General features: G+C 38.3%; 1 protein-coding gene across 2 annotated transcripts in view; it reads left to right on the top strand.

The window, feature by feature from the left end:
- Positions 1-15,895, top strand: part of Capn7 (calpain 7) — a 39,991-nt gene that overhangs the window by 18,374 nt on the left and 5,722 nt on the right. Inside the window, exons 9-15 of one of the 2 annotated variants that reach the window (XM_090321638.1) lie at positions 1,444-1,537; positions 4,755-4,901; positions 7,705-7,811; positions 9,093-9,213; positions 14,414-14,558; positions 14,883-14,982; positions 15,586-15,721. In XM_090321638.1, the coding sequence (XP_090177764.1) occupies positions 1,444-1,537; positions 4,755-4,901; positions 7,705-7,811; positions 9,093-9,213; positions 14,414-14,558; positions 14,883-14,982; positions 15,586-15,721 (850 nt within the window). The remainder of the gene's footprint in view (positions 1-1,443; positions 1,538-4,754; positions 4,902-7,704; positions 7,812-9,092; positions 9,214-14,413; positions 14,559-14,882; positions 14,983-15,585; positions 15,722-15,895) is intronic. The other variant, XM_090321647.1, reaches the window with a different exon arrangement.

Genomic DNA, 15,895 nt, shown 5'->3' on the forward strand with positions numbered 1-15,895 from the left:
AGGTAGGGTTTTGAGGTTTTGTCCAGGGCTGGCCTTACAATTCGATCCTCTTATCTATGGAATTCTCCATAGTTGTGATCACAGGTGCACAGCACCAGGCCTAGGTTACTTGGGGGTCTTGATAGCTTTTTTTCCCCAGGCTGAATTCCAACCACAATTCTCTGGATTTCACCTGCTGAGTAATATGACCACAAGCATGAACCACCTTGTCTGTCTGGCTCTCGTTCAGTTTTTAAATCTGTATTAAAATCATTCAGTGTTAAATTATTAAGCATTATTATTATTATTTTTTTGCCAGTCCTGGGGTTGGGCTCAGGATGTGAACACTATCCTTGGGTTTTCTCAAGGCTAGAGCTCTACCACCTGAGCCACAGTACCAATTCCGTTTTTTTTCTGTGTATGTGGTACCGAGGACTCGAATCCAGGTCTTTGTGCATACTAGGCAAGCACTCTGCCACTAGGCCAAACTCCCAGCCCTATTAAGCATTATTTTTTAATTCAGCTTTTATTAAGTGAGTTTTGTTAAGTCATAAGAGTAAAAAGCTGAATCATTAATTTGTTATTGCCATATAAATAACTTGCAGTATGTTTGATTAGTTCACATTTAAGAGAAAATTGTCGCTAGGCCACTGGTGGCTCATACCTGTAAAATTTACCTGTTCAGGAGGCTGAGATCTGAGGATCATGGTTCACAGCCAGCCCGGGCAGGAAAATCTGTGACACTCTTAATCTCCAATTAATCACCAGAAAACTGGAAGTAGCCTTGTAGCTCAAAATATACAATGCTAGCCTTGAACAAAAGAGCTCAGGATAAGTCCCCAGACCTTGAATTCAAGCCCCTTAACCAACAGAAGAAGAAAAGAAGAGATAAAAATTGTCCCTGACAGAACCATAAATATCTTATTGTGTAATTCTAGTGCCTTATAGAGTTGTACTAGTACATAATTCCAATAAATTGTTACTTTTGGAGTCAGTGAAAATTTAAATGGATTTAAAATATAGCCAGCTTAGCTGACTGACTAAATTATACAGCTAAAACTTGAGCACTTTTCAGAATATAATGAAACTTATGCTCTCATAATGTACTTTCTTAAGCTGGGTAAGTATGTGCCTGTACTCCCAGCACTTGGGAGGCTGAGGCAGGAACATGAATTTGAGGTGAATTTGGGCTAAACAGTAAATTTCAGCCAAGTCTGGTTCATATATTGAAACTGTCTCAAAGCAATTTAAAAAACACAAAACTTTATTTATAGTAAATAGTACTTTAGGATAAAGTTCTTTTTCAGGTTTACTGTAGGAGATAGTGATGATGTTTATAAAATTTGCAAAGACAATAGTATGTATCTAAATGAGTGGCATATGTTTAAAGTATGAAATCTGGTATTTGTACTTGATATTGAATATTAATATTGATATTTCAGTAGTTATTTTTCTTACCTAAAGCATAATTTACCCTCAAAATAAGGATGGTGAACCAGAGTACAATCCGTGTGGAAAATATATGGTAAAACTCCACCTCAATGGTGTCCCAAGAAAGGTGAGTAACAGCTCTACCTCTCTCCCTTCACCTTGTCTCTTCCATCCCCATTTTTGAGACTTGAGTAGAAGCCATTAATATCTCTATAAACATTTTGTCATTTTAGTTGATTTTGAATCTGTGATAGGCATATTACCAATAGCACCATATGCTAACTCACACAGTGTGAGCACAGTGGCTCACACCTATAATCCTAGCTACTCGGGAGGTGGAGATCTGAGGATTAGGGTTCAAAGCCAGCCTGGGCTCCAAAAGGACCTGCGATTCTGATCTCCAGTTAACCTCTAAAAAATGGGATGTGGGGCTTGGCTCAAGGTTATGGCAGTAGCCTAGCTACTCAGGCTGAGATCTGAGGATGGTGGTTCAAATTGAAGAACTCGGACAGCACCCAGGCCCAGAATTCAAGCTTCACTACTGAGATAAATATATTAATTAATTAATTAATTAAAGGAAAGAAAATCTTCCACTAGTAGACAAACCACTGATGGACAAGATAATATGAAACTGGAGCATCCTCTCTGTCTCTCACTATGTGTGTCTGCATTGTTGGTACTGGGGCACTCACTGTCCCTTAGCTTTTTCTGCTTAACCCTAGCACTTTACCACCTGAGCCCCAGCTTTCCTTCTGGCTTCTTGGTAGTTAATTGGAGATAAGCATTTCACCTACTTTCCTGCCTGGGCTGGCTTTGAACCAAGATCATCAGATCTCAGCCTCCTGTGCAGCTAGGATTTCAGGCATGTTGCCACCTGCTCCCAGCTTGCTTTAATTTTAAGTATTCTGGAACTCTTTTACAAGGGTATTTATTTAAATTCTGCAGCACTGCATCTGCTCCCAGTTTCCAAATCACCTGGGAACTTGGTAAAACTGCAGAATCTCAGCCCTCACTAATCTCAGAACCACTGAATCAGAATCTGTATTTTAACAAGACCCTGTTGGTGAGTCTAGTCTCAGAACTCATTGCTGTGTAGCTCAGTGATATTCAGATTTTAGTGTGTCTGGGGATTATTTGGAGTCATTTTAAAATGTAGATTGTTAGTCCCTGCCAGAGTTCCTATACAAGTCTGGGAGGAGATCAGAACTTGCATTCTAACAGGTTCCCTGCTGATGCTGTTGCCTTTGAGACTCTAATTACTTAAAAACAAAACAAAAAGGTTATTTTTTATTGTCGGGGTAATGTGTAGAGGGGTTACAGTTACATTGGCCAGATAGTAGGTGCATTACTTCTCAAATAATGATACCCCTTTTCATGTTTTTGTCCCCACCCCCTCCCAATCATCTTGTTTTCCCCCTTCCCTTTCCTATTTCAAATAATCAAACTTATATACAATATACCAAAGTCAGATACAGTAACAAAATGAGATTAACCAAAGGGCAACAAAAGAAGAAAAATAACATAATACATTAAGAACAACAATCACACAAGATAAAGCTCTTGTTTCCATATCCTAGAGATCCTTTCATTTAGTCTCATCCTATATGATCTTATGTACCTAGGTTTTGAGCTATTATAATCCTCTGTTAGAAGAGTCCTAGATGTGTACTAATTATTACAAATGAGGGAAACCATTGAGCCTATGTTCCTTTGGGTCTGGCTTATTTCACCTAATGTGATTTTTTTCCCCTAGTCTTTCCATTTCCTTACAAATGGGGCGATGCCATTCTTTCTGATGGCTGCATAGAATTCCATTGTGTATAAGTACCACATCTTCTTGATCCTATCATGTACTGAGGGGCATCTGGGTTGATTCCATATCTTGGCTATGGTAAATAGTGCTGCAATGTATATCGTTGTGCTAGTGGCTTTAGTATGTCCTTGTTTCTGGATGACAAAACAAAAAGTTTTGAAAATTCTTTTTCAGGAATAAAATTTGTAGCCTCTTTTTCAAAGAATCTTTCATTCTGGGTGCAGTGGCCCACCCCTGTAAATCCTAGCTACTCAGGAGGCTGAGATCTGAGAATCAAGGTTCAAAGCCGCCCAGGCACAAAAGGACCTGAGACTCTTATCTCCAATGAACCTCTAGAAAATGGAGAGTGGGGCTTGGCTCAAGGGTTGGGTAGCCTTGAGCTGAAGAGCTCAGGGACAGGGCCCAGGCCAAGTTCAAGCCCCATGATCCCCACCAAAAAAAAAAAATCTTTCAGTGCTAGGCATGGTGATTCATGGTTATAATCTCTGCTACCTGAGAGGCAGAGAAAGGATTACAAATTTGGGGTTAGCCTGGGCTGCATAGTTAAAAACAAAGAAGAAAAATGATTATTCTGTTAGTCATTCAAAATTCCTATCCCCATGACTTTCAAGTAATTGAAAACCATTAGGTTTTGTTTTTTTTGTGTGTGTGTTTTTTTTTTGCCAGTCCTGGTTTGAACTCAGGGCCTGAGCACTGTCCTTAGGCTTTCTCAAGGCTAGAGCTCTAGCCCTTGAGCCATAGCACCACTTCTGGCTTTTTCTATGTATTTAGTACCAAGGAAACAAACCCAGGTCGGCATGGTAGGCAAGTATTCTACCACTAGGCCAAACTCCCTGCCCCTAGTTCCTATATCTTTGTTACTAAATATGTTTTTTAGCACTAATATTTTACTTTTATAGCTATGAGCCTTTTTTATAGTTTTAAAATAACAGGCAATGGTAGTATTATTTTATAGCAATAACACTTTCCCTCACCCCTCACTACTTGCAGTTGAGGCTAACCTAGAACTTAATATGTAGTCAGGCTGGCCTGAAACTTGAAATTCTCCTGTCTTAGCTTCCCCATGTTCTGAGATTCCAGGCATGAACCACCATGCCTAACATTGAGGGCCTTGTTATTGTTGTAAATATACTGTATATTTTAGAATCCCTACGACCTTTAATGGTAGTTATATGACATATCAATAGTGACTTACCTGTTAAGTGGTACTAGCTTATAATGCTGAATAAATACAGTATATTAAAATGACTAACAGTTTATAACTGATCAGTTTCTAGAAACATGAATCTATTGAAGTAGGCATCTTGTCTTTCTATTGGTATGAAGGATTATTTTTGTTAATACTGAAAGGAGGATTGGAGGAATGACTCAGTGGTAAGAGCATCTGCTTAATAAGCATGAGGTTCTGAGTTCAAACCCCAGTACCACTAATTTATGTGTACATATATATAAATATATGTTTGTGTATACGTATTTCTCTTTTCTATATATTTTTGTCTTCCTTAATGAAGTTAATATGCTCTTTCTCCAGGTGATAATTGATGACCAATTACCTGTTGATCATAAGGGTGAACTGCTGTGTTCTTATTCCAACAATAAAAGCGAATTGTGGGTATCTCTCATAGAAAAAGCATACATGAAAGTTATGGGAGGATATGATTTCCCAGGATCCAACTCAGTAAGTACAAGATGGTATGCTCCAGACAAGGTCTTACGTTATCTAATAGGATTATATTTAAACTTGTTTTCTTCATGGGAAAAGAAAACACAATTCCAGAATATGTTGGTATTATGGGACTATGTATTTTCTTTCTTTCCCTTCCTTCCTTTATTTCCTTCTTTCTTTTTGCTTTGTGCTTTTTTTTCTTTCTCTTTCTGTTTATTTCACTTTCTCTCTCTCTCTCTTTTTTTTTTTTTTTTTTTGCAAGTCCCGGGGCTTGAACTCAGGGTCTGAGCACTGTTCTTGGGCTTTCTTAAGGCTACCACTTTTTTTTTTTTTTTTTTTTTTTTTTTTTTTTTTTGCCAGTCCTGGGCTTGAGCTCAGGGCCTGAGCACTGTCCTTGGATTTTCTCAAGGCTAGAGCTCTACCACTTGAGCCTCAGCACCACTTCTGGCTTTTTTCTATGTATGTGGTACCGAGGAATTGAACCCGGGTCTTCATGCATGCTAGGCAAGCACTTTAACCACTAGGCCAAACTCTCGGCCCAAGGCTACCACTTTTACCACCTGAGCCACAGCACCACTTACAGCTGCTTTTCTATTATGTGGTACCAAAGACTCAAACCCAGGTCTTCATACATGCTAGGCAAGCACTGTACACAAGGCCAAACTCCTGGCCCAGGGTATGCATTCTCTTATGTAAGGATAGCGCATTTATAGATTCTGAATCCAGAAAAGTGTGAAGTATCTGCTTTAATATTGAAATACAGGGCCTTTTATAGCATATACAGTATCAGATCAAAGAGATGTGTCATAATGAAGTCTATTTTGATACATAAGTTCTCACGTAAGGAGTATTCTCTAACCATAACATAGCTTGTAAAACTGAGCAATTACTAATGTCCTTTTGTTGCATGAAATACGGTATCAGACTTTAGGACAGAAATTAGGTTGCTATTACTTTCAGTTTAGACACTTAACCAGTTTTTGCTTTCTCTTTCTTAGCTTCTTTCTGTGTGTGTGTGTGTGTACAATATAATAGATGTCTCTCAGGGGTTTTAAACATGTCATTCATACCTGATTAGTCCCCTTCCTAATTCTGGACTTCCTGCACTCCAGGATTTTAAAATGTTAGAAAAGAATGTAAAATCATAGTTTTAAACACAGTATGATCATGACCGTTTTCTTCCTAGTTGGCACATTCAGTTGCTCTATTTTATCATGGGTCATGGGGCTTGAACTGTGGGCCTGCATGTTGTCCCTGAGCTCTTCAGCTCAAGGCTACTGTCCTACCCCTTGAGCTACAGCCCCACTTCGCATTTTCTAGAGGTTAATGGGAGATGAGAGTCTCTTGGTCTTTAGTGCCTAGGCTGGTTTTGAACCATGACTCTCAGATGTTAGCCTCCTGAGTAGCTTGGATTACAGGTTTGAGCCAACGTGCCAGGCTTCATATATTTGTAGTAACTTCATAATCCATTGCCTTTTATTTATTTTTATTTATTTATTTTTGCCAGTCCTGGGGTTGGGCTCGGCCTGAGCACTGTCCTTGAGTTTTCTCAAGGCTGGACTCTACCACTTGAGCCACAGCACCATTTCTGGCTTTTTTCCATGTATGTGGTACTGAGGAATCGAACCCAGGCCTTTGTGCGTGCTAGACAAGCACTCGCCCTCTATGTCAAACTCCCAGCCCTCCATTACCTTTTAATTTACTCAGTGTATCTTAGAGGAAGAATGGGGATTCATGTCAGAATGTTAAAGGTGACTCTCATTGTAAGAATTTACTAAGTGGGGAGGGACCAACATCATCATAACATGTTTTTCTATTGTGTTTTGAGTGTTTGTTTCTTTAAAAAAAATTAGGAAACAATTCTTTTTTTATTAAATAATTTTTTATTGTGATTAGTAGAAGGGTTACATTATATTCACCAGCTAGAAGGTATATAACTTCACAAACATTGATAACCTTTCTCATGACATGGTCCCCATTTCCCTCCCCTCGCCCCAGCTTATCTTGATTTTCCCCTTCCCTATCCAGTTTCAAATAACCAATTAAATAAGCACATATAAAATATATCAGATAACAAGGTGAAAAATTGTAACAATATGAGATAACCAAGGAATGGCAAAATCGATGAGCGATACATAGTACATTAAGGACCAACAGTCATTCATTATATGGCTTTTGTTTTCTTATCCTGGAGGTCCTTACATTTAGTGTATACTATTTGGCCTAACGTCTCTAGATTTTGTTCTATTGTAGATCTCTGCTAGGAGAGCCCAAGGTTTCTACTGATTATGACAAATGAGGGAGACTATTGGGCCTAAGTTCCTTTGAGTCTGGCTTACTTCACTTAATATGATTTTTTTCTAAGTCTTTCCATTTCCTTACAAATGGGGCAATGTCGTTCTTTCTGACAGCAGCATAGAATTCCATTGTGTATAAATACCACATCTTAGGAAACAATTCAGGAAAAACAAATATCTTTATCTTCCGATTTATCCCTATCAAAATGATCAATTATTAATGAGATTTAATAGATACCTCTGGAGGGTTAAAGAGGTTGAGAACAACATTAAGAAAATGTATTTACAGGGCTGGGAGTTTGGCCTAGTGGTAGAGTGCTTGCCTAGCATGCACGAAGACCCGGGTTCGATTCCTCGGTACCACATACATAGAAAAAAAAAGCCAGAAATGGTGCTGAGGCCCAAATGGTAGAGCTCTAACCTTGAGAAAGTCCAAGGACAGTGCTCAGGCCCTGAGCTCAAGCCCATGACTGGCAAAAAAAAAGAAAATGTATTTACAAAATGTGTTTCTGTTTCAGAATATTGATCTTCATGCCTTAACTGGGTGGATACCAGAAAGGATTGCTATGCACTCAGATAGCCAGACTTTCAGTAAGGATAATTCCTTCAGAATGCTTTACCAAAGGTAATTTTTTTTTGCTGTTTCTGGGGCTTGAACTTAGGCCTTGGGTGCTGTCCCTGAGATTTTTCTGTTCTGGCTAGCACTCTATTTCTTGACCCTCAGAGCCACCTCCTACTTTTTCCTGAGTAATTTATTGGAGATAATAATCTTGCAGACTTTTCTGTCTCAGCCTCCTGAGTAGTTAAGATTATAGGTCTGAGCAACCAGCACCCAGCTAATTGTTTTCTTTCTTTCTTTTTTCCTATTTTGGTAGTGAAGAGAACTATGTAAAAATATTATGCCTCGGGGCTGGGAGTTTAGCCTAGTGGTATAGTGCTTGCCGAGCATGCACAAAAACCCAGGTTCGATTCCTAGGTACCACAGAGAAAAGCTGGAAGTGGTGCTGTGGCTCAAGTGGTAGAGCTCTAGCCTTGAGAAAAATCCAAGGACAGTGCTCAGGCCCTGAGCTCAAGCCCAGGACTGGCCAAAAAAAAAAAAAAAAAAATGCCTCATTTAGGATAGAGATTGTAGAAGTCACTTCCTGTTTTAGTTTTTTGAGACAGTATAGCCCTGGTTGATTTTAGTCCTGGAATTTCAAGCCTGTGTCATTCCTGGCAGAATGTCACTTTTAGTTATCAGAAAAATTGCTTTAAAAATTGAACATGACATGGATTACTGCAGTCAGCCTTCAGTTACATTTATAACTTTGTTTATAATGATATTTATAACTGTAGTTAATACAATATGTAGATTATCTGAAATATTTGGATCTAGACTATGTAATGTGGAAAAATTATTTTGTACTTACCAAGTTGTACTTAGTTTTGAGATAAGATGAGAATTTAAGATTTACATGGATAATTCATACATAGAAACTGGAGTTATCCAGTGGCAAGCAGTATGCAAACAGTATTGGAGTTATCCAGGTAATAACACATTATTAAATTGCAAAACTAGGAAGCACAATGATTTGACCAATAAATGATACCTTCTTTTGGGAAGTATATCTAGTATTCTACATCTTTATGCTTATGTGTAAAATGAAAATTTTAGCATTTGCTTTTCTTCATTTGGTAGGTTTCTGCATGGTAAGTGTCTGCCTGAGTATTAGCATGTTTTTTTTAAAAAAAAAAAGATAATCTCAGATATACTGTGAATTAAAATGTTTTGTTAAAGTGTGGTTGAGGGTTGAGGAATAGTCTATTTCTGAAAAGATTTTAAATGTGTAGAAAATATTTTAAATATGTGCTCTGAGATTTTTAAATGTGTTTTCCTTTAATTTCTTGCCTTTTGGACTCATTTCAGATTTCACAAAGGGGACGTACTCATCACTGCATCAACTGGAATGATGACTGAGGCTGAAGGAGAGAAGTGGGGTCTGGTTCCCACACATGCGTATGCTGTTCTGGATATAAGAGAGTTCAAGGTTATGCCTTAGATTTTTTTTTCTCTTATTTTTCTCATTTGGTAAGACATTATAAGGATCCCAATAATTGAAATAAAAGGAAATAGTAGTCAGTCAGTAACAACAGAATACCCCTGTATGTTAGACCTTATATATGTCACCATGGTTCATTTAACCATTAAGTACGATCCAAGATACTGCCCATGAGTGACTTTTGTTAGGCAAATTTGATGTTAATCTACATACCTAAGTTATGATGTGTGTGTGTTTGTGTGTCTGTCTGTCCTGCGTCTGTCCGTCCGTGCCTGTTTGTCTCCCTCTTGAGGCCAAACTGAGCAGCACATAAACGGATGAAATTAAATACAAGAGAAAATGATATAGTCAAGAGATGGGTAGATAAACACAAAATCTCAGCATGTAGAAGGCAGAGGCAAGAGAACCAAAAGTTCAAGGCCTAAATTACAAAGTGAAACTGTCTTGAATAAAGCCCCCCAAAACAATAAAACCATGGTACTGAACAGTATCACCGACTATTTATAGCTTAGAATATATAGTCAGAATTCTAGAACATAGACTTCTCAGCTTATTTAGTTATGTAATTAATGTAATGTATACATGCTAACATTATAATGGCTAAACAACAGGAATTTTTTAGGAATATAATCTTAGGAGTCTGTTACTTATATGGCTCATCATTTATTGTTACAAGGCATAGTGGTGGCAATTGATACTAAAATTGGTTAAAGCAAATCAGAAAAGTTTACGCTGACAGGTTTGTGTTTATTTTGGATTTCAGTTTGCCACAAGCAGCAGTAAAGATGTGGTAAATAAGTTATTTTTCAGTTTTGTGTACTTGAATTCAAGTTACTGCTCAAAACCTGTTACCTAGCGTGGACACACATCTTTCACTGTGGAGTTGGCTCATTTCCTTTATTTATGTGAACTCTGTATTTTTAGTTATCTTGGCTTAAAATGTATATGTGTGTTAAAATCTGAGGGCTTTCTCCAGTATTCTTTTATTGGGCTCATATATGTCTTGGGTTCCTCATCTTTTATGGCTTAACTGTTGTTTTGTTGTACATATTTTGAGGTTTTTTGTTTTTTTTTTTCTAGTTCCAGGGCTTGAATTTGGCTCCTCATTCCTGCTCAACTTATGACTGATGCTCTGCCACTGGAGCACTTCTCAGCTGGCTTTTTGAGGGTTAATTGCAGATGGAGTCTTGCAGACTTTTTTTTATCTTTGATAGCTAGGATAACAGGTGTGAGCCATTGGTACCTAGCTTGACATACGTTGTCTATCTCATTCAGACATTCATCTTCAGGATCTTTTTTAAAAATGTACCTTTGTAATACGAGGGATTCATTGAGTTTTTATACTAGTGTTCAGTGCTCTTTGAATATATTCACCTCCACCATTCTCATTTCCCCTTCCTTTTACCCCCATTTTCCAAACAGTGATGGTGGATTTCACTATCCTGTTGCTGCCTGTATATATGTGTAATATCCTTCAATCCTCTTTATCCCTCACCTCAGCTTTTCTCCTTCCTACTTCCGGTTAGTCCTTTTTTACACTCCTGATTCATCACAGTAGTCACGGGACCTCTTTTTTTGTAGATAGTCTTCAAGCTATCCATACAGAATGATTATTTATGGCCTTCATATAAAATTGTCTTAATATTAATACTCTGTTAGTATTTTTTTTTTGGTCTCATCTGCTCACCTGTTCTAGGACCATCAATTTAGTCTCAATTATCCTCCCTTTGCATCATGTATCTCTTCTAGAAGTAATGGTCCATAAATACTCGGGAGAAACAGTTCTGGTCAAGCTGTTTCTAGTCATATATGTCTTCATGGTATTTCTGAACCTACCCAAGACCTTTCCTTTGCTGCAACTGAGAAATAACTTCATAAATGGATTATTTCAGCATAAGCTGAAATTTCCTAGCAATTCTTCACATATTCTAGGTCCCCTGAATTGCTAATCCTCTGCTTACCAATAAAAATCTGTAGGGAGCCGGGTGCCAGTAGCTCCTAGCTACTCAAGAGGCTGAGATCTGAGGATCACAGTTTGAAACCAGCCTAAGGATGAAAGTCCATGAGACTCTTACCTCCAATTAACTACCAGAAAACAAAGTAGAGCTGTGGCTGAAGTGGTGTAGTGCTAGCCATGAGCAGAAAAGCTCAGACAGTGCCCAGGCTCTGAGTTCAAGCCCCTTGACTAACCAAAACCAAAAGCAAAAACATGTTAGCCATATATCTTGAAAAAGCTTCTCTTAGGAAGGTCCTTAGGAAGTAGAGTCCTGAAATAAGGGAAGTCTCCTTTTGTGGAAAGAACTTTTGATGCTTGCTTGCCAGGATTTGAGCTAATGGCATACCTTTCTACACAGATGTAAATTTTTCCTTGCTGAGACAAAAGAAAAAAACTTTTGTGAAAATGATCAGAGTTAAGCATGTATTGATTGATGTGTGATAAGGCACAGGTGGTATAGAAGAAATTGAGAAAATAATGAAGCTTCTGAGGAATATAGTCTGTCCAGAAATCACATCTATCCCAGCTCACAATATGCGACCATATAAAATGTCTGGTATAGTGGCTTATACCTATAATCATAGCCAGTTATGAAGCTGGAATTAAGTGGGGTGGGGTGAGGATAGAGGTTCAAGGCCAGCCCAGGCACTAAAGCCTTTTTTTCTTTCATATATTTTTTATTGTAATTAATACAAGGGTCTATAAGACTCTTATCTCCAATTAATCATTAGAAAACCAGAAGTGACACTGTGTGGCTCAAGAGGGAGAGCAATAGCTTTGAACTGAAGAGCTCAGGGACAGTGCCCAAGCCCAGAGTTCAAGCCCCACGACCTATCAAAAAAACAAAACCAAAATGCTGAAATTAGGAAGATTGTGGTTTTAGGAGGATTGTGGTTTCAGGCCACAATGTTTTGAAAAAATACTTTTGAGACCCCATCTCAACCAGTGGATGATAAGTTGTCATCCTAGTAAAGCAGGAAGTATAAATAGGATTACTATCTGGATCATTCTGGGCATACATGTGAGACCTTATTTTAACAGTGAAAGCATGCTAGGCACTGGTGGCTCATGTCTATAATCCTAGCTACTCAGGTGGCTGAAATCTGAGGACTGCAGTTCAAAGCCAGCCCAGGCAGGAAAATCTGTGAGATTCATCTCCATTTAACCACTAAAAAGCTGGAAGTAGTGAGCCGGGAGTCCTAGAGTGCTTGCCTAGCATGCATGAAGACCTGGGTTCAATTCTTCTATACCGCATAGAAAAAGCTGGAAGTGGTGCTGTGGCTCAAGTGGTAGAGTGCTAACCTTGAGAAAGCCCAAGACAATGGTCAGGCCTTTAATTCAAGCTCCAAGGCCAGCATAAAAAAATTTTAAAAAGCTGGAAGTAGAGGTGTGGCTCAAGTGATAGAAAACTATCCTTGAGCAAAAAAGTTCAGAGACAGTGTCCAAGCTTTGAGTTCAAGCCCCAGGGCTGGCACACAAAGAAAGTAAGCAAAAAGTGCTAGGGATATAGCTCTAAGTGCTAGCATGCCTGTGTTGTAAGCATGAGACCCTGAGTTCAGACCCCAAGACTGTGAAAAGCAAAAAACTAAAAAAATAGCAAAGCCTTTTAAAAAAAATATCCCCAACCAGTTTGATTTAAACATGATTAGCAAAAAATAATTTCCTAAGAACTACTTAAAGATAGATGATCTTGTAATTGTCAGCTTTTATTTTTGTGTCATTGTAATCAGTTCTGTATAGTAATACAGTGTTTATGAAGACTTCACTATAATCTTAATGGTTTCAGTGGCAGTTCTAAAAAGATGTGTGCCATCACCATTTCAAGCTTAGTATTTGATTGAGAAGACAAGATTTGTGCATTTGTACCAATAGGTAACATAAGAACAGGATATTGTTTGGCTGTAACACAGCTGCTCAGCACATCAGGTGCAGAGGAGAGATCGTTATTAAAAGGAGAGGATCACCCAGCACAGGTGGTTCATACCTATCGTTCTAGCTACTCAGGAGGCCGAGGCTTGCAATTGAAAGTCAACCTTAGCAGGAAAGTCCATGAGACACTTTATCTACAATTAACCACCAGAAAAATAGGTATGGTTGTTCAAAAGTGGTGTTCAGCCTTGAATGAAAAAGCTAAGGATAGCACGTGGGTTCTGAGTTCAAGCCCTAGTACTGGCACAAAATAAAAAGAAAGGAAATTACTGTTTCATCATGTGCATGTGTTACCTCCTGTGTTTATTTACAACCGATCAGTTGGTCCCCTTTTATTCTGACTCCCTGGTTGATACTATTTTTTTTTTTTCTTTCATTGCTTCAATTTTTACTGAGAAAAAAAGGGGGATTAAAAAAAGGCCTCCAGGGGGCCAGGAGTTTGGCCTAGTGGTAGAGTGCTTGCCTAGCATGCAGGAAGACCTGGGCTCGATTCCTCGGTACCACATAAATAGAAAAAAAGCCGGAAGTAGTGCTGAGGCTCAAGTGGTAGAGCTCTGGCCTTGAGAAAGTCCAAGGACAGTGCTCAGGCCCTGAGCTCAAGCCCAGGACTGGCCAAAAAAAAAAAAAAGGCCTTCAGGAAAGGGGAGCCATCTGAGCTAATTCCTTTCGAGACAAATTCAAGGATGATTTATGGGAATGTGAAAACAAAGAGTACATTAGAGTAAAAATGACTGGAAAATAAGATTCAACTGAAGTAGAAATGGCTTTAAAAAGGCAAGAAAGAGGGGGAGGGAAATGGGTACCAAGACATGTGAAAGGGTATCAATGTATGTGAATTAATGCACCTTCTATCTGGCAAAATCATGTAACCCTTTTACTAATTACAATAAAAAAAATTATGACATGAACTCCAAGAAAACAAGATTTTTTTCACTTGCAAAAAAAAAAAAAGGCAAGAAAGATATTCTTGATGCTCTCCAGCAGTAATGTCCAGGGTACTTTCTGTGATGGATGAGGATTTGCGTGTGCACTCTGTGCATCAGCCTCTGACTACACATGGGCATTGAATGTTTAAATAGCTGTGTGCCTGGTGACTTAACCACAACACAGATCCAAGGAGGACGGAACCATTTCGTCCAATATATGACCTAGTGAAAGTATTACATTAATTTGAAAGAAAAGAACTAAGAAATATCCCAAGAAAGAATTGAACAATAGCGAGACAGACCTATTTTGCAACTTAATGTTCTCTTGTTTAAATAGGGCTTGAGATTTATCCAGTTGAAAAATCCTTGGAGCCATTTACGTTGGAAAGGAAGATATAGTGAAAATGACGTAAAAAACTGGACTTCAGAATTGCAAAAGTATCTAAACTTTGATCCTCGAACAGCTCAGAAAATAGATAATGGTAAAAATCTCTTTAATCTTGATACCATTTGTGTGTTGAGTAGCATGGGGTTTTTGTTTTTTGTTAGTGAACTCTGTGCCTAGGCGTTGTCCCTGAGCCACAGCATCACTTCTGGTTTTCTGGCAGTTAATTGCAGGTACGTGTCTCATGGACTTTCAGTGCTCGTGCTGGCTTTGTACCACAATCCTCAGATCTCTGCCTCCTGATTAGGATTACAAGCATGAGCCACCAGCACCTGGCCTGAATAGCATGTTTTAACAACAGGAAATAAACTGATTTGACTTTGCTAATCTAAAAAAAATCTTAAATACATTTAATTTTCAGGAATATTTTGGATTTCCTGGGATGATCTCTGTCAGTATTATGATGTTATTTATTTGAGTTGGAATCCTGGTCTTTTTAAAGAATCAACATGTATTCACAGGTAATTTTTCATGTATTTCAGTGTATGCTTCATAGTATTCTCTTGTGTATGTGTGTTTCCTCAGTACTGGGGCTTTTCTAGCAAGATGCAGTACCACCGAGCCATACCTCCTCAGCCCCATAGCCCTTTTATTTTTAATTTTTTAGGAATAGTGATAGTTTTTACCCAAGGCTGGCCTCAGACAAAAATTGTTTTGCCTGCAGCATAGCTTTTATTGCAAGCATATATGCTTCCATTCCTTGCTTGTTTGTTGTAATGTCTTGCTTTTTACTGGGCTGACCTTTGAACCATGATCCTTTGAGCTTCATCTTCTGAGTAGCTGGGCTTACAAGCACTACCCTGTCAGTTTTACTCTTTCATTTAAAATGTAATGTATAATTTAGAAGGACTAACATTTTCTGTGCCATGCCTACAGATGATTATCTTATACTAGGCTCTGTTTTCTTTCTGTATTTCTTAAATATCCCCAAAGTATTGAAAAGAACAAACCCAAATTCCCGATAGTTTAAATGTATTTAGAGACACAACACTTTTAAAGTAGTGTAACATTTTAGCTCTATGAGAAATTTAATCATTACCTTCTTTGTTGACTTTATCTTTTAGTACTTGGGATGCTAAGCAAGGACCCGTGAAAGATGCCTATAGCCTGGCCAACAACCCCCAGTATAAACTGGAGGTGCAGTGTCCACAAGGGGGCGCTGCGGTTTGGGTTTTGCTTAGTAGACACATAACAGACAAGGTACTGCTACCCTACCTTCTAATGACACTTACACTAAAAGATAGACTATAAAATCCGTAATTTGATCACCAGCCTGTTTCTTTTTATAGGGTGCCTTGAAAATGATGTGTGTTTTCTTTTCAGATAAATGTTTTTCTTTAAGGAATTTTGTATCTTTTTATAATGATACTTTAA

The sequence above is a fragment of the Megascapheus bottae genome, chromosome 2 (assembly GCF_031878675.1).
Source record: "Megascapheus bottae isolate mThoBot1 chromosome 2, mThoBot2.hap1, whole genome shotgun sequence".
Taxonomy (NCBI): Eukaryota; Metazoa; Chordata; class Mammalia; order Rodentia; family Geomyidae; genus Megascapheus; species Megascapheus bottae.